Genomic DNA, 24,169 nt, shown 5'->3' on the forward strand with positions numbered 1-24,169 from the left:
GTGCCAGAGATGGGATTTAATAGAGAGTGCCGAGGGCATCGGACTGCTGTGAGCAGCTGCCGTAGATCCCAGGCTCCATAATGGATATGGCAGTGGAGATATGCTCCTTGCAGGCTGGGTGACCTTGTCTCGCTTATTTATGATTATTATTAAGAAAAATGCTGGCTGTCAGACATGATCAGCATAAATCAAAAGCAACTTCTTTAAGAGAAGCCATAAAACTCCTCAAAGGAAACTCCTAGCTCGATGGCATGATTTTACAATTACTAGAGACATTTGGAACTGCAGAGGAGACAGGCAATTATCTGTTAGTGGAGGTTGCTTTAAAGCTTTGGTTATTTCCTTAGTGAAAATGAACTAGAAATATACTGCCAGGGAGAGAACCTTGAGTTTTTTGAGTGCTTTGTAGTACAGGTAACAGTGGAAACAACCAAACATCACGAGTGTTCACCTTTCCAGTCCCATTCCTGGAGATCCATGTCAGCGGAGAGTGCGCAGAATTCGACCTGGTGCGGTGGGATGATTGATCTAGAAAGCAGGAGACTTGGGGTCTTGGGCTGTGTGACCTTTGGGGAATAACTATACTCTCTGGGCTTCAGTTTTCTCACGTCAAAGTAAAATGAAAGGGTTGGTAGAGAACCACCATGGTCTCTCTGATGCTCACGTTGTAGAAGTTGGTGCAAATAATATAAAGAATATTGGTGGTAATATGACTTCCTTTGCATATGACGATCTGTAGTCAGTGGGATTTATTTTTATTTTTTTATTTCCTTTCCTTTTTAAAAATTTTTATTTATTTTATTTTTGTTTTTTTAACATTTTTATTGGAGTATAATTGCTTTACAATGGTGTGTTAGTTTCTGCTTTATAACAAAGTGAATCAGTTATACATATACATATGTTCCCATACCTCTTCCCTCTTGCATCTCCCTCCCTACCACCCTCCTTATCCCACCCCTCTAGGTGGTCACAAAGCACCAAGCTGATCTCCCTGTGCTATGCGGCTGCTTCCCACTAGCTATCTATTTTACGTTTGGTTGTGTATATATGTCCATGCCACTCCCTCACTTCGTCCCGGCTTACCCTTCCCCCTCCCCAAATCCTCAAGTCCATTCTCTAGTAGGTCTGTGTCTTTATTCCCATCTTGCCCCTAGGTTCTTCATGACCTTTTTTTTTTCCCTTAGATTCCATATATATGGGTTAGCATACGGTATTTCTTTTTCTCTTTCTGACTTACTTCACTCTGTATGACAGACTCTAGGTCCATCCACCTCACTACAAATAACTCAATTTCATTTCTTTTTATGGCTGAGTAATATTCCATTGTATATATGTGCCACATCTTCTTTATCCATTCATCTGTTGATGAATTAAAGACCTAAATGTAAGGCCAGACACTATCAAACTCTAGAGGAAAACATAGGCAGAACACTCTATGACATAAATCACAGCAAAATCCTTTTTGACCCACCTCCTAGAGAAATGGAAATAAAAACAAAAATAAACAAATGGGACCTAATGAAACTTAAAAGCTTTTGCACAGCAAAGGAAACCATAAACAAGACCAAAAGAGAACCCTCAGAATGGGAGAAAATATTTGAAAATGAAGCAACTGACAAAGGATTAATCTCCAAAATTTACAAGCAGCTCATGCAGCTCAGTATCAAAAAAACAAACAACCCAATCCAAAAATGGGCAGAAGACGTAAAAATACATTTCTCCAAAGAAGATATACAGATTGCCAACAAACACATGAAAGGATGCTCGACATCACTAATCATTAGAGAAATGCAAATCAAAACTACAATGAGATATCATCTCACACCGGTCAGAATGATGGCCATCATCAAAAAATCTAGAAACGATAAATGCTGGAGAGGGTGTGGAGAAAAGGGAACCCTCTTGCACTGTTGGTGGGAATGTAAGCTGGTACAGCCACTATGGAGAACAGTATGGAGTTTCCTTAAAAAGCTAAAAATAGAACTACCATACGACCCAGCAATCCCACTACTGGGCATATACCCTGAGAAAACCATAATTCGAAAAGAGTCATGTACCACAATGTTCATTGCAGCTCTATTTACAATAGCCAGGACATGGGAGCAACCTAAGTGTCCATCAACAGATGAAGGGATTTATTTTGAAGTTGTTCAATATTGATCAGGCCTCTTCTGTGCAGTTAGAGCTTGGTGATATGGAAGTTGCAAGTGTGGTTGGGGAGGATCAGGCAGCGTAGAAGACAAGGCCACTGTGGGAAGTGTGTAATCTCACTGGTGAGCAAGGATGAAGACTGTGGAACAGGGAACAGTGAACCCTGAACCCAGGTGCCTTGCCTAGCGCTGACTGAGGTCGTGAGAGCTAAGGGTAAGAAGTATTTAGATAAAGAGGGACCAGAACATTGAAGAAGGCTACAGGGAAACATTGGGATTGGGCCAGGCCTTAAAGGCTGCTGGGAAAAAGTGGGTAAAGGGCATTGTAGGCTGAGGCAGTGATGGGAGCACGAGCTTGAGGCAGTAAGAGCATGGTTTATGGATAAAGAGTGGGATTAACTCAACAAGGGGGATATTCTTTTTTTTTTATTAGTTTCTGCTTTATAACAAAGTGAATCAGTCATACATATACATCTGTTCCCACATCCCTTCCCTCATGCATCTCCCTCCCTCCCACCCTCCCCATCCCACCCCTCCAGGCGGTCACAAAGCACCGAGCTGATCTCCCTGTGCTATGCGGCTGCTTCCCACTATCTATCTACCTTACGTTTGGTAGTGTATATATGTCCATACCTCTCTTTCGCTTTGTCACAGCTTACCCTTCCCCCTCCCCATATCCTCAAGTCCATTCTCAAGTAGGTCTGTGTCTTTATTCCCGTTTTACCCCTAGGTTCTTCATGACATTTTTTTCTTCTTAAATTCCATATATATGTGTTAGCATACGGTATTTGTCTTTCTCTTTCTGAGTTACTTCACTCTGTATGACAGACTCTAGGTCTATCCACCTCATTACAAATAGCTCAGTTTCGTTTCTTTTTATGGCTGAGTAATATTCCATTGTATATATGTGCCACATCTTCTTTATCCATTCATCCAATGATGGACACTTAGGTTGTTTCCATCTCCGGGCTATTGTGAATAGAGCTGCAATGAACATTTTGGTACATGTCTCTTTTTGAATTATGGTTTTCTCAGGGTATATGCCTAGTAGTGGGATTGCTGGGTCATATCGTAGTTCTATTTGTAGTTTTTTAAGGAACCTCCATACTGTTCTCCATAGTGGCTGTACCAATTCACATTCAAGGGGGATATTCTTAATGGATGTAATAATGGACAGAAAATGTAAGCCCAGATCAAGTTATTCCTTGAACATCTGGCAACTGTGATAAGAATTACTGCAGTTGGCAATGGGGAGTCATTATAGGTTCTTGGCTGAGAGTGTCATAAGGTGACAGAAGCTGTGGGTTGCTTTCTATAGATGGATTTTCATCAACCCCTCCACCATTGCTTGCCAGCTCCCCCGTGGTAGGTACACAAATGTATACGTGTAACCATTAGCCATGAAGTAGAGTGATGACAGCCAGATCAGGTGGGGAGTGAATGTCCACCCTGTCCAGAGGGCATTCAGTTGCTAAGAGGATGGAAATTGGTGATGGGCAGTTTATGGCATGATTGCATCAGCTTGGCCACCCCTGAGGCCCCATCCTTTCAGTGATTGATAGCTCTTTGGTATCATGTATCATGTGGGCTCTCACGGACACTCTCTCTCTTCTTCCTCATGTTCCTGACACTTCACCCCAAATCTGGTGTGTTACTCCCTTGGCTTCTCTCTCTTTTTTTTTTCCTTCTCTCTCAGGCTGGCTGGGGAAATATGAAAATTAGATCAGCACCTTGGTCTGAGTGAAGTTCATTTCCACTGTAGCAGGCCCGGGTGTGGTGTGACACAGCATCCAGAAAGCCCAGGAGAGAAACCAGCCAGGGAGTATGTCGGTTCTGAGATGCACCCAGGGCTTGACCTGCCTGGGCACAAGCTCCTGAGAGCCCTGTTCGGCACTTGACTCAGCCTGTTGGGTCCCCAGTGCTGGGCTGGTACAGGTTACCATGAATCAGTTGGACACCATTGATTGATGCATTGGTTGGTTGGCTGGCTGACCGTGTGGTCCTACAAGTTAGCTGAGTTCTTTTCTATGTACTTCTTGTATCTCGCCCTGCTGATGACCCATGTTTTAAACATTAAGCCTATCGTCTATTTTCTTTCCCACTTTAAGCACCAAACACTGTGCCTTCCCTTCTCTGGGTACTGAGTAAACGTTACTGACCGATGGGTTGCCGGGTTCAGTTAGCAGATCCACTGCACCAAAACCTGTGGCCAGTTACTCCTCCAAAGGGCCTAGAGCACCATGGTTCACTCTGTCTGTACCCCTTGGTTCGTTCGGTTCTCAGGTGCAATCTTATTTTGTTTTAATGAATTCAGGAAACACAGTGGTTCCTGGCTTAATGAAAATGGGAATAAGGCAAGCAGCTTCTTGGCAGCTGTAAGATTTCTAGAGTGTTTCTAAGAGACTCTACCTAGAAACAGATGCGAAAGGATTCCCAATGAGATAGCCTTTTTGACTATAAGTTGGGAACTACTAGAAAAGTAATTGGCTCCCTAAGACACCGAGGAAGCCCCTTAGAGTGGAGAGTGGGTGGAGGCAGGTACGGGGCTGAGAGGCCTAGAGCAAGCATGTGAGGGGCCTGGGCTCTGCAGCTGGGCCCCTCCCCATCTCCTCTCCAGCCTGGGAAGGGTTCACTCTTCAATTCAAGCTTCCAGCAGCCAGTGCAGCCCCATCCTCATTCATCTGGGAGGCCACGGAGCTGACTCTTGCTGGCCAGTAAATCCACACACGCTGATCTTTCCCCTCCCCCCTCCTCATCGCAGATGCCTGTGGGTCCTCCTGGCATTCGTGCTTTCTGCTTTTTGACTCAGTGTCTTTCTAGTGTCTGTACCCTGAGTCGGAATGAAGATGGAGAGTGACGGAGGGAAAGCTGATGATGGCGGGTTCTCAGGGGTGGGCGGTGGGGATGGACATCAGCATGTTCCCTGAGGAGTGTTGTGAGTCCTCGGCACTCAGAATGCCCATGTTTCCTGACATTTGACCTAAGAAGCAGCATCTTCAGACTCAGTGTGGACACTTAAAAAACAATTTTTTTTGGAGTAGTGTTGCTTTACAATGTTGTGTTAGCTTCTGCTGTACAGTAAAGTGAATCAGCTATACGTATACATATATCCTCTCTTTTTTAGGTTTCCTGCCCATTTAGGTCATCACAGAGCTTTGAGTAGAGTTCCCTGTGCTATACAGTAGGTTCTCATTAGTTATCCATTTTATACATAGTGGTGTATATATGTCGAATGTGGACACTTTTATCTGCACTCAGTGATGATAAAAATGGAAGGCCCAACATCAGACTCCTCACTGGGGTCATCAGTGCTGCGGAGGATAGAGTGGGGTGTGACAGGCCGGGGGTCCCTCCTGCTGCACGCTGGTGGCAGCCAAGCCTGGATGGGGAGGGGAGAGGGTGGGCTTTGGTCAAATTGGGGCCATTTCATGCAGCAAAGCTATTGGCATTTATCAGCTTAAGTGCTTTTTTTTTTTTTTTTTTTTTTGCACACTTGACGTCTCCATGTCCAGACTGAGTGCTGGGCTGATGAGCAGGGAGTGATAGAGAAGAAAAAGGAATCCTGACTCACTGGCATCAGGACGTGTGATCCCAAAACAGACAGCTGCATCTGACAGGGCCCCGCACCACTGTTGCCCGACTAAGGTGCTTCCCCGCAGCTTCCTTACAGCGGACACTTCCCTGACCTTCCAGCAACCTGGAAGGCAGTGGTCATTGACAGGGACTAGGCTCAGCAGAAAGCTGGAAGCATCTGCTTGAGAGGTGGAGAGGGTGGTGCATGCTGAAAATCCAAGAAGTCATATTACTGTGGGGACCCAGACAAAGGCCCTGTGGTCAGTTCTCTCCTAGTGATGACGTGGCGTTTGGGCACCGTTGTTTCCTGTGCCCTTTCCAGCAGTGTGAGGGTGCCACGTCTCCCTCTGAAACTTCCTTCATAGCATTAAACTCCATTTCCTCTGGTGTGACCACATTCCCCTGCCCCTGCCCTCAGCTTTCCCCATCACACCCCAAGTAAGGCTCCCAGTGTACCTCTGGAGGAGATGAGAGGGGAGGGGAGGCTCCTTAGTGGTGGGTGCAAGACCTGGATGATATCAGTTCATTCATGGAATTGATTTACCAGTGACCAAATTCAGAACGCTCAGAAAATGCAAGATAGCCGTTCACTACATGCAGGAGAAACCCCCAGACTGCAACTCACCCAACACTGGGCACTGACTTCCCACCCTGGCAGGGATTGATTGACGTGGTGAGGAAGTTGAGAAGATTGCAAAAACGCATGGAAAGAAGGCAATGGGAATTAGATTGCCTTCAGGGTATTTCTATTAAGCTACGATAGCCCAGTGAAATGTCATTCTCCATTCAGGCTTCTTTACTTTTCTTTCCCCAATCGGGGTGATCTCATAGGTCGTCCTGGAGTGGTCTGGAAGGAGATAGTGACCCTTATTCCTGATGTTTTCCCATCTGATCACATCCCATCTGTGGTAACCAGACTCCTAGGTAGCCCCCAATGGTCCCTGCCTCCTGGTATTCACCGTTGCTTCATCCCCTCCCATACTATACTAGGGTTGGTCTCTGTGTGCAATGGAATAAGGCGGTGAATCACTTCAATAGAAGTGAGTGATGGTATGTCACTTTCAAGATTAGGCTGTGAAAGACACGGTAGCTGCTCTTTCCCGCTCTGGGTAAACCAGCTGCTATGCCATAAGTAGCCCTGTGGAGAGGCCCACCGGGCAATGAACTGAAACTCTGGCCAACAGCCACATGAGTGAGCTTAGAAGTGGATGCTGCAGCCCTAGTCAAGCCTTCAGATGATGGCAGCACCATCTGACAGCTTGACTGCAGCTCACGAGAGACCCTGAGCCAGAACCGCCCAGGTAAATAAGCTGCTCCCAGCTCCCTGCCTCACAGGAATGTAGCTGCTGGGTTTAGGCTAATTTGTTACACGGTGATAGGTAACTGATACACCACCAATCCCATGACCCTCCTCAGTTCCTCCCCTGTTTCTCACGTAAACAGATCCTTAGAAGAGTCATCCCAGAAATGTCTGAACACATGCACCCAGTGGATTAAACGACTGAGATGCCCATACATGACTGACCTCGCTTTTAGAGGGGTCGTTGCTCCCTGACTCGTCCTTGGGGTCAGGGGAGGTGAGGGGGAGGACCAGTCACCCTTCCTAGGGGCTGAGTACACATTATCCAACTGAGGGAAGAGGGCTACTGGGAGCCCCATCATGAGTGTTTGCAGCCTGAGGAACTCGGGCTGCCTGGTGGCCAGGCCCGGTCTCCACTTGAAAGATGCTCAGACTCTCCCTGCCTCCAAGAGCTGGACATCCTCCCACTGATGCTCAGCATTCCTCGGCCTCCCTACATGCTCTGCAGCAGCCCCGTCTGACTGCTGCTGTGTCATGGCGTGTAAGCTCTCTTGCTCTCCCTCTCTCACTGAAGTCTGACTGGATGGAGTCCACTCTATTTAAAAGCAGAATCAGCCCAGACTCTAAGTGCAGGTAGCCACGGCTTCAGGCAGACTCCATCTTCTTTCCTCGGACTCAGGAGGGACCACACATCAATCCTGAGTTAAATTAGATGGGGCTCCCTTCAGCGCCAAGATAAACCAGTTGCGATGGTGTCACGTTTCCCAACCATCCTCCTTCCAGGAGAAAGCAAGCTTCCTAGATGCCCCTTACTAGAGGGAGGAGCTGCCAGGTGGGTGTGCCTCAGGAGATGCAGCTGTTTGAGGGAACACCACCACCTACAGGCCCAAGCTTCCCTCCCAGGGGGCCAGGCCCGCAGCCTCCCAGCAGGAGAGGGGCCAGAACCAGGGGAACAAACATGGTAGTTGCCCAAAGCACGAGGCTAGATCCACTTCAGATGTGGGTGAAAAGATTAGGCCCCGTCCTCAGAAGCCAGGGCCTGGCTTCACTCACTCATGCCACCAGTCACCAGAAAAGGTGGTGCTTGGTACAGTGGTGCCCCCGGCCCTGCCAGTCCTATGGTGATTGCTTTTATAATCCTCTAGAGACCTGCCTCCAAGGGCACAAAGCTCATGTTATCTGTTGGGCTGCACCCCGCAGGCCTGCAAGCCTTGTAGTTGTCTAGCCTTGAGACCGAAGGAAGAGCCCAGAGACAGCGACAGAGACATCAGTGGTGTTTGGACAGGGGATCCTACACAAAGGGTCCTGGAGCCACACCCCACCTTGTTCGGCAGGCAGGACACAGAAGCAGTCTCCACTACTCAGGGGAGAAGGAGGCTACCATTTATAGAGGGAATTGACGTCAGGTGGGCTCATCAGGACTGAGTAAGCCCTCTGATAAAGAGGATTGAATAGTCACGTGAGTTAAGCAGGGACTGGGCAAGCAGCGGATGTACAGAGAGCAAGAGAATAGCCATCTTAAATGGCTTCACCATACAGTCTACCCGTACATACCCTGCACCACCCTTACGATCTTGGTCCACCCCTCTTCTGCGATATCCCTGGCGTCAGGTGTGTAGAGGTGCACTGCAACCAAATACCACAAATGCAGTACAGACACCAGCAGCTAAAGAGTATCAAGAGCCAAAGAGGGGGGCTTCCCTGGTGGCGCAGTGGTTGAGAGTCCACCTGCCGATGCAGGGGACACGGGTTCGTGCCCCGGTCCGGGAGGATCCCACATGCCGTGGAGCGGCTGGGCCCGTGAGCCATGGCCACTGAGCCTGTGCATCCGGAGCCTGTGCTCTGCGGCGGGGGAGGCCACAGCAGTGAGAGGCCCACGTACCACAAAAAAAAAATGAGCCCAAGAGGTGGGCAATCTTTGGAGCCAGGTGCTTATCCAGTCGATTTTTCATGGAAGTTCACAGGAGGACGACAGCGGCATCTTGCTGTAGACCCAGCAATCAAACTCATTTTGTAGTGAGGCCACCGTTGTCACCCAGTCCACAAACAGATTACCTCTCTCAGACTAGGGATGAAATGTGAGATGTTGAACAGACAGATTACAGGGAAGATCGTGATTAAGCAAAATAACAAGCAGTGTCAGCATCCTGAGATATCACCACCCCTGCCTGTGGTTTTCATCCTGGCCTGCAGTACCATATTGCCTGTCCACTCCCAGTCCCTACAGCCAGTGCTGAATACTGGAGAGGCAATGTGATAGAATGGTGCCTTTCTCCAGTAGGCGCCCTGGATTAATTCCCTTAGTAGTCTGCGGGGGGGAGTGCAGGTAGAAGACAGGTAAAACCCGTAGGTCCCTTTCTAATCCTATTCCCCCCGAGGCAGCAAACCCAAACCACAAGGGGCTTACCTGTCAGCCTCAAGACCATTTTAGAACATGTTCCCCTGGGGGTAGATCCTGTGGCCAGGGCCAAAGCGAATTGTTGTCCTGACCGGTAGTTGGCAATGGTCCTTCGGTGGGCAACTGTTGAACTCAGGTTGTGTTGACTAGTTTCCTCTGGGTTAACATGGCGTCAGCACTGGGACGATTGCTCCTGGGATGTTCAATGGTAGCTCCTAGGGCTTGAGTGAGTCTCCTGGCCCACATGTTGAGAGAGCAAGTTCCCATCTCAATTGTTGTTTAAGTAGCCCAGTCATCCTTTCCATTAGCCTGGCAGCAGTGGGGTCGTAAGGCAGGTGGAAATGCCAGTGTATGTCATGTTTATCGGACCATTCCTGAACTGCATGGTCCTTGGTCACTGTCAGTGTCCATGGGGGGGGTCCCATATATCATGCTCAGCTGTCCTAGACACCAGATAGTGGTTGTTTGCATGGCTGGGTAGGCCTTTTGTAACGTCTTCCACCTGTTGTAATGCGCTGTAGACAGCAGAGAGCTGTTGCTGCCACCACACTGTACCATTGCTCTGCCTCCTGCCAGAGCTGGGACCAGAGGCCCAAGGGCGCTCTTATTCGTTTGCCGTTGCCATGGGCCCCAACTAAACCCTTCTGGGTAACTGGCCACATCCGATTCACAAGCCAGTTCCTGAGTTAATATCCCTAAAGCCTGGGCCTGTAATCGTTTAGGCATGGTAGGTCGGGGGTTTGCTTGTCTTACCCGACCAGATGACACCCTTGATAGGTAATCCAGGTCCTTGCATTTTGTTTGTATTCACCAGCCATCCTTGGGCCGTCAGATGAGCCACGAGCACAGGGCTGCTACTTTTAAACTGGAAAGAGACCCGGAGGTTAAGAAGATAGCATTAATATAATAGAACAGAAAGACATCTCTCACAGTAGACAGCTGCCACAGGGACCCACCGCGGGATTATCCCTGCAACCTTTGGGCCCTACCATGTGAATAGACAGCCTCCTCGGGATTACCCCTGCAACTTTCCATTCCCGTCCTTTTTCCCCAACATCTCAGCACTCACAGGAGTTTCCTCGGTCTCCCAGCTAGGCTCGCCAGTTCTTGGGATGCACCCTGCAGGCCCACAAGCCTTGCAGTTACCCAGCCTCGAGACCGAAGGAAGAGCCCAGAGACAGCAACAGAGACATCAGTGGTTTACTGTCAGAGGGATCTAACGCAAAGGGTCCTGGAGCGACACCCCACCATGTACGGCAGACAAGATATGGCAATAGTCTTCACTACTCGGGGGAGAAGGAAGCTACCATTTATAGGGGGAATTGATGTCAGGTGGGCTCATTGGTTATCAGGGACTGATTAAGCCCTGTAATTAAGAGGATTGGGTAGTCATGTGAGTGAAGCAGGGACTGCTCAAGCAAGGGATTTATAGAGAACAAGAGAACATCCATCTTAAATGGCCTAACCATATAGTCTCTGATTTCTGTGTATTTTTCATCTCCTCAAATAGATTATGAAGAAAAACAATCAAAAGGATATTCATGTTCAGTGAGCACCTACTATGTGCCAAGTTCTGTAATGTTTAATCATAACCCATCCTTTGGGGAAATCATTTATTATCTGATATATATATTTTTTTTATTTTGGTGGAGAATGTGGACAATGGACTTTTTTTTTTTTTTTTTTTTTTTTTTGCCGTACGTGGGCCTCTCACTGTTGTGGCCTCTCCCGTTGCGGAGCACAGGCTCCGGACGTGCAGGCTCAGCGGCCATGGCTCATGGGCCCAGCTGCTCCGTGGCATGTGGGATCTTCCCAGACCGGGGCACGAACCCGTGTCCCCTGCATCTGCAGGCAGACTCTCAACCGCTGCGCCACCAGGGAAGCCCCCAGCAATGTATTTTCTAAACAAGGGAATACTGAGACTTTGGGCAAGTTACTGAAGTCTTTTGTACCTTAGTTTTCTGCTTCTGTGAGAATTAAATTAGATACTAGGCTTGTCTGTGACAGGAAACCCTAATAACAATATAGAGATTAATTTCTCATGTAAAAGTCTGTGTAGGGGGTTTAAAGGGCAGGGAAAATACTCTGTGTGATCGTATCATGGTGGATACATATCATTGCACATTTGTCCAAACCACAGGATGTAAACACCAAGAGTGAACCCCAGTGTAAACTATGGACCCTGGGTATCCGTATCCGTATGGATAATGACGTGTCAATGTAGGTTCAGTTGTAACACATGTACCACTGTGAAGGTCTCCAGGGTGTCAGGAATCCAGGTTCCTTCTCTTGTTTTTCTGTTGTTTATGATCTTCATGTCATGGACCAGCCAGCAGGCCCATATTCCATCCAGGACAAAGGTGAGAGGATGAGGAGAGCAGACCTCACCCTTTCAGGACACTTTCTAGCTGTTACACAGGGCACTTCTGCTTCTATTGCACTGGTGGAGCTTAAGTCACATGTACCACACAGGGTACAGCTGGGTGGCCGTGTGCCCTGCTCCAACTCGGGGTCTTCTGCAGAGGAAGAAGAGGAGGGCAGGTACTGGGGGGCAGCTAGCAGTCTCCGTCACAGTGTGTAAGACACGATAAGTAGTGCCTGGCATAATCAGTGCTTATTCCAGTGTTGTTGTTAGAAGCAAATAAACTCCTACCACAATACCAAACACTAGGATCTTTTCTCGCTAATGGAACGTCTCTAATTTCACGGTAACCCTTGTCCATGCTGAGGGTGTGGCCAGGGTGACTCTCAGTTCTCGTGTCCTCTAGCCTGTGTGTTTCAGGGGGGAGACCACAGGTGGCTCGACAGGTGAGGGGGGACATCAGAGCTTGAGGAGGTAAAGCAAGTGCCAGGTAAGGAAGTGGCTGCTGAGGCGGGAGGTGGGAGGTTGGAGGGGTTCAAACACATCTCTGCCACAGGCTCCGACAGCCCTGTCACGCCGCCAGCCCTTGCATCAAAACTACATTTAAAAGATAGAAATTCAACAAAGGAACCCTCTTGCACTGTTGGTGGGAATGTAAATTGATACAGTCACTATGGAGAACAGTGTGCAGTTTCCTTAAAAAACTGCAAATAGAATTACCATACGGCCCAGCAATCCCACTACTGGGCATATACCCTGAGAAAACCATAATTCAAAGAGTCATGTACCACAATGTTCATTGCAGCCCTATTTACAATAGCCAGGACATGGAAGCAACCTAAGTGTCCATCACCAGATGAACGTATAAAGAAGATGTGGCACATATATACAATGGAATATTACTCAGCCATAAAAAGAAACGAAATTGAGTTATTTATAGTGAGGTGGATGGACCTAGAGTCTGTCATACAGAGTGAAGTAAGTCAGAAAGAGAAAAACAAATACCGTATGCTAACACATATATATGGAATCTAAGAAAAAAAAAAAGGTCATGAAGAACCTAGGGGTAAGACGGGAATAAAGACGCAGACCTACTAGAGAATGGACTTGAGGACATGGGGAGGGGGAAGGATAAGCTGTGACAAAGTGAGAGAGTGGCATGAACATATATACACTACCAAACGTAAAACAGATAGCTAGTGGGAAGCAGCCGCATAGCACAGGGAGATCAGCTTGGTGCTTTGTGACCACCTAGAGGGTGGGATAGGGAGAGTGGGAAGGAGGAAGACGCAAGAGGGAAGAGATACGGGAACATATGTATGTGTATAACTGATTCACTTTGTTATAAAGCAGAAACTAACACCATTGTAAAGCAATTATACTCCAATAAAGATGTTAAAAAAAAAGATAGAAATTCAAAACGATTAACTTTAGGCTTAATCCCCTACCTAGGTTCCCAGAGACGGAGGCTCATCCCGGCGCTGTCCCTTGACACCCCCTCCCCTGTGAGGAAACCGGCCAACAGCGCAGGGGTCCGTTGGGTGGACGGCCCCTTGCGCAGCACCCAGAGAGGCCTCGGGGAACCTTTTGAGATTAAAGTCTATGAAATCGACGACGTGGAGCGTCTGCAGCGGCGACGAGGGGGCAGCAGCAAGGTTCGCCTCCCCCTCCCCACGCGGTGGCGGTCCCCCAGGAGGTCCCCGGGCTGACGCTGAGGCCGCGGCCCGAGAGGAGGGCGCAGGCCACCGAGACTCCCAGCGGCTTCCGGCGGGAGGCGGGCCCGTGCACCCAGCTCGGGAGAGCAGCCTGTTTCTCTGCCCGGAGACCTCTGAAGGCTCTCCTGGATCCAGCTTGGAGCGCCAGCCGCCTTCTAAATTTGAGATATGCCAGGGATAGCCCTACCCCGTGAGTGGGCTGTCTGAGCTGAGCCCCCAGCTCCCTCCCAAACTTCCCAGTGACCTGCTCCTTTTGCACTGACCATAAGCACAAGTATTCCTTTCCAGAAGAGGTTGCCTGGGTTGGATTTGAGCTGAAGGTCCTTTCTCCTCCCCCCTCCACCCCCATCTCCTTCCCATCTGTGTACTAGGAGGTCATGTGCTTCAATGCAAAGCTGAAAATTCTGGAGCATCGCCAGCAGAGAATTGCCGAGGTCCGAGCCAAGTACGAGTGGCTGATGAAGGAGCTGGAGACGACGAAACAGTATCTGATGCTGGATCCCAACAAGTGGCTCAGCGAATGTAAGGCCCATCACTGCGACTCCTGGGTTCACCACTTAAACAGGCCAGGCTGAGAGGGACACAGACGCTGTCTGAACCCGAGGGCCTTCCATGCCCCTTGGCTGGAGATGGCCTCCCTGAGTGCAATCCCGCTCTGCGGGGGGCAGGTGGGAGGGGTGTGAGCAGCAGCAGGGCGGTGAGTATTGCTCTTGCACGATTATTTCTTATGTGTCTGAGTCCAAAGCACCTGAAAATGAGATTTTTTTTTCCCCCTACATGTGGTGGACGATCACCCAGACATGAAGGCTATATTACCAATCTGCTCCCCGGCCACAAAATCACATTGCATATCTAGCCTGAAATAGACAAGAATTTATAGAGTGCTTAATAGGGTAGAATGTGCAATCCTAGAAAAGCCTCAAAAAGAACCCAGAAAGCAAGAAAAACATTTCTGAGTGAAAAGAATAACATTCACAGTGTTATTTCCATTTAATAGAAAGCCCAGGATGACAGTAACCGTCTAATAACAATTCAGAACAATTGTGCTCCCTTTGAAAGATGGATTCAATTGTTTCTTATTTATTTGTTTCGAACCATTCCATTTACCACAAAATAAAGCTCAAATGTGGTCCCAACTGTTTCATTGATATGGGGGCCCAATGCTAGATGACTTAGTCTCTGAAATAAAATACATTACTTACACTAAAATTCCTTTCCCTCCTTGCCCGTCCGGCACTCACCAGCTCTTCCCTCCAGTCCCTCAGCCTCCCTGTGCCTCCCTGTCTTCACGACTGTCCCCTGAAGGTCACATCACCCTCTCCCCAGCATTCCCAGGCCAGTGCCGGGAGCATGACAGGCAGAGTCTGGGGCTTAGGTTTAAGAAATACTGGGTGAAATGATCCTGGGCAAAGAAGAAAGGACAGAATTTGCTGGCCTTCTAGCTGTGCCCTGCCACTTTCACAGTATGTCTTCAGGTGGCTTCTTTTCCATAGCGCTGAGGTAGTAACATCTCCCCTGAGTACCTCATGAGTGCATATGAGGCTAAAAAGAACCTAGAGGAGGGGCTTCCCTGGTGGTGCAGTGGTTGAGAGTCCACCTGCCGATGCAGGGGACGCGGGTTCGTTCCCTGGTCTGGGAAGATCCCACATGCCGCGGAGCAGCTGGGCCCGTGAGCCACGGCCGCTGAGCCTGCGCGTCCAGAGCCTGTGCTCGGCAACGGGAGAGGCCACAACAGTGAGAGGCCCACATACCGCAAAAAAAAAAAAAGAGGACAGGTCACTGGGACCAGTCTGTGATGCATCTTACCTTGTTGAATTGTACCATTTGTGGTGACAACCACAGTCATGCAGACCCACTTTGGATGCTGGCTGTGAGACCTTGGGTAAGACGCTTAACCTCTCTGAGCCTTGATTTCCTTAACTGTTAAATGGTAGGCACATAATGGTACCTACCTCAGAAGGTTGTTGTGAGAGTATGAGAGTGAGCAAGTTACTATCAGTCGAGTGCTGGTTACACTGCCTGCCCATGATGGAGCAGCAATATCTGGTAGTAATTAGTGTTTGTATTATCCCAGAGTTAACAAAATAGCTATCCTCAACAGGAGACATTTCCTCAGCACCTGCTTGCATGATGCAGCAAGGTAGGTCCCTTGTTAGAAATCTGGTCAGAGACATGAACTCCTGCTCTCCAGGGTATTTCCATCTAAGGCTGTGATAGGGCAGACAAGACACGAACAAGGACATTAGCTGAAGTCTGGCTGCGGCATAAACATGGAGCCTAATGCTGTGTTCCTCCTATGTGTGCACACCCTTTTCCTTCTTCCATGAATCCTCAGGCACTTCAAGATCCCAGGGGTGCCCATTCAGCAGTTCCTCTTCCTTTTTGCTGTTTTCATTAACATTTTCTGAGAGCTATTTACGCCTAAGGCAGGCTTGATAATTGTCTTCATCTTACAAAGTCACATTTTTCCCAGGATGGGAGCAGCTTAAACGTCGTTGGTACATATGTAGATGCTTCCAGGAAACGATCCCTTCCTTCTTGCCTTTGTTCATGTCAGGAATCAGGGATTTTTTTGATGCTGAGAAAGGTAATGAATAGAAGGCCATGTGAAAGGAGAAACACAGATTGTTTCTTCAAGATGAATTGAAACCAAAAATGACCCCCGCAAAAATCAATGAGACTGTATTCTGACTATTCCCTGGGTGTGGGTAATAGACTGGGTGTTGGCTAGAAATAAATGTTCTGGAATCCATTTTTTAAAATTTTCAAGGTGATCCAATAATACAGCTGATGTGGTTATGGTATGGTGAGGGGTTTTGTTTGGTTTTTAAATATTAGACTGGTATTCAGGAGCCTCAGCCGCATTCCCAGCCCCGGTCCTTATTAACTGCGTAACCCTGAGCAGGATGCCTCACTTTTGTGAGCTCAGTTAAGTCTCCTATAAAAGAAGTCAGCCTTGATTTCAGCCCTTGATGTTCCTGTAGCTTGTTACAGTTCTCAGACCACATTCACATTCATCGTCTCTTTTTGGTTCTACTCTTCATGGCAACTCTAGTTAGGAAAGTAGGCAGACTAGGGTTATGATTCTCCTGTTACTTTTAAGGACCGTTTGCCAGCAAAGATTAGGCATGGCCGACCTGGGAGTCAAGTGCAGGTCTCCTGCCTTGGATTCCAGGGCCACCCCCACTGCCCTGGCTGCTGCCCATGCCTATCCTCTCCATGCTGGGCACTCTGTAGCAGCCTACCCCCCTGCCCAGTCACCACTGGACCAAGTAGTGGCCGGGAGCCAGGAGAGGGTGGCCTCGGATAATTGCCCTTGAGGAACTGAAGGAAACAGACTTTTAACTCTTTGCAGGCCTGAACATTAGGGACAGTATCTGGGTCCTAAATCTCAGCTTCTGAGCACAGAATCGTTATTATTATTTTTCATTAAAGTATAGTTGATTTACAATGTGTTAATTTCTGCTATACAGCAAAGTGACACACACACGTACATCTATATTCTTTTTAATATTTTTTCCATTATTGTTTATCACAGGATACTGAATGTAGTTCCCTGTGCTATACAGTAGGACCTTGTTGTTTATTCATCCTATATATACTAGTTTGCATCTGCTAATCTCAAACTCCCAGTCCACCCCTACCTACGCCCCCACCCCCTTGGCAACCACAAGTCCGTTCTTTAAGTCTATGAGTCTAAGAATCGTAATTATTAACATAGATTCCATCATCACCCTAGTTCCCAAAGGACCAGTGAGTATATGACACTGTACAGGAAATGCCAAGAGGCAGGGTCACTGCTTAGAGAGGCAGCTGCACACAGCTGTGTGAAGGACTAACCAGAGAGCAACACACTTATATCAGCAGGCAGAGGCGTAAACATCATTCAGGTGAGACCCCAAAAAGGAAGGGCTTCTCCACACCTCAGTTTGAAGCTTTATTTATTTTCTAGTTAATAAAGAAAATGGTGCTGGTAGAGTCCCAAATCCTGTCATGGAGATGGTGGAGGTGGGGAGAGTTTGATGTCACTTTGTCCCTCAGTGGAGTCGCAATAAAATGTCAGGGGTCTAACATTATCATTGGAACAAAGGGCCCCAATATAACTACAAGTAGTAAAGTGTTCTGTTCTCGACCTGAGAGCGGCAGAGGGTTGGGCAGGAGGGTGTGGCAGCACTGCCTAAGACCTTCCGGCGCAGGTGCAGGTGCAGGTACAGTCGCAGGTGCAGGTACAGGCGCAGGTGCAGGTACAGTCGCAGGTGTGGGTACAGGCGCAGGTGCAGGTGCAAGTACAGGTGCAGGTTCAGGTGCAGGTACAGGTACAAGTGCAGGTGCAGGTACAGGCGCAGGTGAGGGTACAGTCACAGGTGCAGGTACAGGCGCAGGTGCAGGTACAGGCGCAGGTGCGGGTACAGTCGCAGGTGCGGGTACAGGCGCAGGTGCAGGTACAGTCGCAGGTGTGGGTACAGGCGCAGGTGCAGGTGCAAGTACAGGTGCAGGTTCAGGTGCAGGTATAGGTACAAGTGCAGGTGCAGGTACAGGCGCAGGTGAAGGTACAGTCACAGGTGCATGTACAGGCGCAGGTGCAAGTACAGGTGCAGGTACAGGTGTAGGCGCAAGTGCAGGTACAGGCGCAGGTGCAGGTACAGGTGCAGGTGCAGCAGCCACGGGCCGGCACAGCTGAGCCGTCTGATCACCCTTCCCCACTGGCCGCGCGTCTCCATCGGGCTTCTCCTTCTTTGCAGTTGACTTGGAGCAGGTTCTGGAGCTGGATTCCCTGGAGTACCTGGAAGCACTGGAGTGCGTGACAGAGCGCCTGGAGAGCCGCGTCAACTTCTGCAAGGCGCACCTCATGATGATCACCTGCTTCGACATCACCTCCCGGCGCCGCTGACGGGAGCCGCCGCCCGGCCGGCCCTCGCTCCCGATCCGCAGGCAGCCGCGCTCGGCGGGCCCTCGGTGCTGGCCGCGCTCAGTGACCACGGGAAGGAGGACGAAGGTTGGTGGCAAGTCTGGAGTGAGCGTGGAGCGGAAGGCGATTTTTCTTTTGTTTTCTGTAGGAAAGGTTCAAACACCAAACACGCAGGAGAGGAGAAAATGATGGGAAACCCAAGGGACGTGGAAGCCCCCGTGAGACTGAAAAAGCACTTTGAGGAACTTTAAAGAACTTGTTTGTACATAAGAACTGGCAAAAGAGACCTCACTCTTCTCCTGATTTGTGAGAAAAGGCGAGGGTGGACGTGGGATTGCTGTGGAAAGCAAAAACAAAACAAGTTTCTCCGAATGACTGATGAAGTGCCTTGCAAATCTTTGTTATTATCCAAACATTTATGTTCATACTTTCTTGTGTACAGATGGTGCTAGTCAAGATGAAAACAACAAAACGAACAAAAAAGAAAATCAAACACATTTTTGCAATGTATTTACAGCTCGTTTTCTCTTGGTGTTTTATCCTATTTCTGACTTGCTGTTTCTAAGTAAGTTGTGTTTGTAGAGCTATTTCCTAATCGGTATGGCATATGAATAAATGTTAACTGTCTGCTATGGTTCTGCTGGGAAGGCCACTCAAACAGAAGATAGAGACTTCCGGGCACAAGCCAGTGTGTTTCCAAAGAAGGTTGGAACAGCGGGTGATGCTCAATGCCAGCTCCTATGAGTGGCAGGGTCAGCGGGCAGACTCGGAGGTGGGCAGACTCGGAGGTCGATCATGGAGCAGGTGCACGTGAGCTTGAGAGAAAAGAGAGGGGAAAGGGGTGCGTCTCTAGGGGGAAAGGAGCCTCTATGACCTGGGCCCTGCTTATCCTTTGGGTGGGATGTTTGTTCCGAATAGTTTCCCCTCTAAGTCCTGAACACATATACTAGTTCCTTTACCCACGAATCCAGGGTTTTCATGGCCCTCATAACATTTTTCATATTCATTTTTATTCCAAAGACTATGGATTGAGACCTTGAACCAATTCAGCAGAGCCATATTGTTTTGCTCCCTAGTTTTGCAAATTTATTAGAGCAGAGGATTTTTCCCAGTTTGGAGACCTTCTTGGGCTTGTAGATGCTCAGAGACCCCAACAGTACTGGTCCAGAACAAGGATGGATGTGATGTTGCACAACTTTTCTGTTGCCCAGGCTGCTGCTTAAATGCAAGAAGTCCCAGTCCTCGTGTGAACCAAAGCCTCCATCCCAAGAAACAACTAGGCTTGGCCACTCAACCTTGACACCTGAAGGCAGAGAAAGTTTTCCTATCATACATCACACACCTGTAGCAAGGCAGGGCACAGAGTTTCATGCGTATGGATGTACAGGGCTTGACTTTGGACCTCATTCTCAAATTGAGACGTTCATCCCTGCCACAATTCCCTTAGGGACTATTATACCCATTTTAGTGATGGAAACCCAGGCACAGAATGGTCAAGGGATTGTCTAATAACAGCTGTGGAACAGCAGGGCGTTCGCCTACCTTCCAGGTCAGGGCCCTCTCCCAGGCCCCTGCAGCCTGCCCACTGATAGAGGTGCCCAGGGTTTTCCCTGTTCTTTTTGCCCTCAAATGCAGCATATCTTCATGAGCCTATTTCCAGGCGAGGCATTCCTGGCTAACCAACTCCTCAGCCCCAACTGCTCCCCAAAGAAAAGGAACCTTTGTGTTTCTTTGACAGTGCTCTTCAGGACACGTGTAGCCCAGCATAGCTCAGCTGAACTCAGTAAGTGGGAACCATAGTCTTGTGAGCTTCATAGTACTTGTCCTTTACTGGTCAAGAACAGGGCAAGACGGCCCCATTAGCTTTGGGAAGTCAGCCCCCTAGACTGGAAACCAGCTCCGTGGATGACAAGTCTGGCTCTGTGTTTGGTTAGAGCACGCTCCTATGCAGAGGTGCACATAGAAGCTGCACTCCCATCTGATAGCTGAAACGGGCTACAATATGGTGAAAAGTTACTCCAGAGCGGATCATTTCCCCCTCTAGTTTAACAAGTGTGTCTGTCCCCTTGGAAGGCAGGGGTCCCACACCCTAACCTCATTCTGCAGGGGAGCCCCATGGCTCTGGGTGCACCTCTGGTCTCAGCACTTGTGTTAATGACCTTGTTCAACAGCAGCATAATGGAAGCTTCTGGACCCCAAAGGATGACAATCTGTTGAGTTTGTTTGGGTTTTCCATTCAGCACCTCTTTGGTTGCTGGTTTGATATACACCACTTCATGAAAAGCCTTTAACTGAGGGATTGTCACAGGTGAGTATCCTAGTCTTTGCTGGAAACAAATGCATTTGATTAGTAATCAGTGTCCTTAGCTCTGGCCCTGGCCATGTCTTTCCCACAGGTTAACTCACTGTGCTGACTTCCTTAGCAGGACAGCACTGGGGCCTTCGTGCCTCTCCTGGAGTGAGACTAAGTGGAAACATCTACAGAAATTAAAATCTTGATCAGTGGAAACTTTCCTAGGGGAGTGGCCTTCTGCTTGCCTCCTGTCTAAACCTGCTTTATATGTTTGTAGCAACTTTATGAGATAGCCAAAGGGCTGAATGAGACAGGAGCTCTCTTACCAAGTCAGATTGGCCTCGCAAGATGCCACACCATGGAGCTTCTCACAGGATGCTTTCGGCCATGGTGTAGGAGAACAACTTGGCATGGAGGTTGTCCATTGGCTTTTTTCCTTATTTTTCTTTTCCTTTCTTTTCTTTTCTAATGTAAGTAAGCTACAAACATCTTAACACACCAAGTATTTGTAAACCATGTGAAGGAATCATGATTTTTATGCTATAATGTGCTTTTTCCTGGTTCTACCTATAAGTTGATTGTACAGCTGGTCAGCTGTTCTGTAGCAGTTCTAATAACTGAAGAACACCTCATTCAATGGCCAGGTGTGAGGTAGGTCCAGGTCTCCTTGTGGTTTTTGTGACAGAAAACCTAGGAAGGCAAAGGGAATGTCAAAGGACCCATTATTCCATTTTATTATCCACAAATGAAAGGACCAGAAAAATATTTATTTGAAATTAACATTTAGACGTGGAAGCCTTAATTCTTTGTCTGAAATCTGTTCCCCTCTCCAAATAGTTTAGTGTGAGGTGGAAGCAAAACTCAGAGCCCAAAAGTGGAATAGTGATGTTGTTTCCGGGGAGTGAATCCATATTGCATTTCATGATGGTGTTTCATGTTGCCACAGAGTGAGAGTTTGCTTTCTCCTGGGCTTTCAAGCCCCGCCTGAGAGCTGCAACTTTTGATATTCTTGCCCTTGAATTCCCCTCTACATCATGGGGAAGCTGTCACTAACTTTCATCTCTTCCAGATTTGAAATCGAAACATCCTGTCTGTTGTTTTATCTGCAGTTGCTATTCTGAAGGTGGGGAGCTTGAGATGTAAATGCTAGAGGTTGGTCCTGTGTTGACTCAGGTGGGGCTCATACAAGGGACCCCATGCTGGGGAGAGGAGAGAGCTGGGATAAAATGCCATGCAGCCCAGAGTGGGGAATTCAGCAGGCAGGAATCTCACCATTTGTCATAAATTAGTCTTAAGCTTGGAGTCTGTGTTCCTGGAAGGTGGTGGTGACTTCATCATAGCCACAAAACCCATCCAGGCAGTGGTTCAAAAAGTCTGACACACACACATGTATATCTTGTGCCGGTTCTCAGATTTCTCTTCATGTTGAGCAAGAGCCCTTTCTTGGGCTTCAGATTCTGATGCTGATCATGAATTTTGGTTAATCCATCAGCCTTTTAGGTGTTACTATTCAAAAGCAGCTGTCTGATCTGGGTTTCTTGGGATAGAGGCAGGGCTTGCAAGAGCCCAAGCATTTGTTACCCTGGCTCTACACACAGTTGCCTGTGTCATTGGCCACTGCTGATCTGTAATCAAGGCTCCCACCATAAATAATGATGTGGTGAATGTTTTTAAATCCCTATTCCAAGAAGGGTTTGGGCTGTAACAGAAATTACTAAAGATGAGTTAATTTCAAAATTGAAACCAGAAGAATTCATGAATTTATTCAGTGTTCTTTTCCTGCTGGAAGATTAGCCCCACTCCTTGAGCACATATTTAAAGATTTCCTCACTTTTAAAGGCAGTGTATTTTAAACCCTGAAACCATGCAAGTAAGAAACACGTTGAAAGCCCTGTTCTTGACAAACTGATGCTGAATAAATCATCCATTGGCGCTGGCCCTGGGGCCTGCCTGCCGCCACCCAGGCAGTACGGCCCATCTTCCCCCATAGGGCATGCTCTTCAACACTGCCACACTGAAACTTGACTGCCCAAGAAAGACCCATGCAGCCCACTTTTCTCTATGCCCAGTGAAGCAAAACCGATACTCAGTTTCATTGACAAATGCCAGCAAATGGTCTAAAAAAATTATTTTTGGGGGGGCAGTAGTGGGTGGACAAGTAATAGAATATAGTGTTCTTTTGGATTATAATCTCTCTTTCTCCTCCTCCAGCAAAGATCTGTCAACATTTGTGGGTAAAAACTCACAAATTGTGTCCCTTAGCAATCTTCCCGACAAAATACATATCTATTCCAAGCTGCTCGTCATTTACAGATAACAGCATAATTCCAATCCAGGAGAAGCTCATCTTCTCAGAAAAAGTTTTTGCAAAGTTTTAGAAGCTGCTTATCCATCCCTGAACAATGCATTCTGCATTGGGGTGGCCCTGCTCGGAACCAGAGATGATGTCATAATATCGGACATACTTGAAGTGCTTGAGGTGCCTTTAGTGCATATAATCAATATTTTCTAGATGCAGTTCCCAATGTCCATGTGTGTAGGGCAAGTGCTGAAATCCTGGCACTCACACATCTATTTTATGTAGATGTAGAAATTACCTTCGAAACTAAAAAGGCTCACTGTTTCATTCCCCATACTGCTAACCAACACCCCACATTGTCATATTCAGTTTATGAAGAAGTTATAATTTATTTGTAAACTCAGGATGTTGTTTTGTGGCGCCTCGTGTTTTATAATTTATTTATACACCATGGTTGGAAATGCTATCCAAGTGCTATGCATCAAAGTGTAAGTTTGGTGGATCTGCCTATGGCTGTTTTTTCTCTTCACTCTAGCAAGCTCTGTTAACAGAGACACAGGCAGCTAGGGGGAAAGAGAAAACAGGAGAACAGGGATTAGGATCCAATCCTCAAAGTTCAGGGCTTAGTTCAAAATCTAATTTGTTTCTAAAGTAAGTAGCTGAAAAGGAAAAGATCATTTCCTTTTGAATTTGATGATAACGGTCTTGGAAATCAGCCTCCACAGGCCTGAGTGAAAGAGGATCCAGCCTTCTCCTGCTGGTTCAACACTAAATTTCTGAAAAGTGCAGACAGTATTAGGTTCCTACATTTCCCTAAGATGTCCCACCTCCCACCCCCGCTGTTACTGAAGGGGTCTGGAAAAGGAAACTGAAGTTCCTTACCTTGGATATATATAGTACCTGTTTTTTCTGGACAAACCAAAGCACTTTAGTGAGTCTTACAACCCATAATACTTAAAGTATCTTGTCCCCTCACTGGATCCCTGAGAGGCCAGGAGGGCCTGGGGTCAGTAGTCTCATTTGAGAGGCAGCTAAACCTAGGAGAAAAAGCCTTGAGCTCAGAGTAAGGAAACCAGGCTCCAGGCCTGCTTTCCTCATGCGCTATGCAACCTTGGGCAAGTCGCTTCACTTTGCTGGGCCTCGGGCTCCCCAATGGAAGGTTGGGGGTCA

The 24,169-nt window shown here is 47.9% G+C and overlaps 1 protein-coding gene across 1 annotated transcript in view; it reads left to right on the forward strand.

Moving 5' to 3' along the window:
* The window catches only part of KIF26B (kinesin family member 26B), a 497,333-nt gene extending 478,675 nt beyond the window's left edge, over window positions 1-18,658 (forward strand). The window contains exons 13-15 of the mRNA XM_081224649.1: window positions 13,236-13,438; window positions 13,870-14,020; window positions 18,241-18,658. Of these exons, the coding sequence (XP_081080775.1) occupies window positions 13,236-13,438; window positions 13,870-14,020; window positions 18,241-18,389 (503 nt within the window). The 3' untranslated portion in view covers window positions 18,390-18,658. The remainder of the gene's footprint in view (window positions 1-13,235; window positions 13,439-13,869; window positions 14,021-18,240) is intronic.
* Window positions 18,659-24,169: the final 5,511 nt, after the last annotated feature.

Source organism: Mesoplodon bidens (genome assembly GCF_964165515.1).
Source record: "Mesoplodon bidens genome assembly, chromosome: 2".
NCBI lineage: Eukaryota > Metazoa > Chordata > Mammalia > Artiodactyla > Ziphiidae > Mesoplodon > Mesoplodon bidens.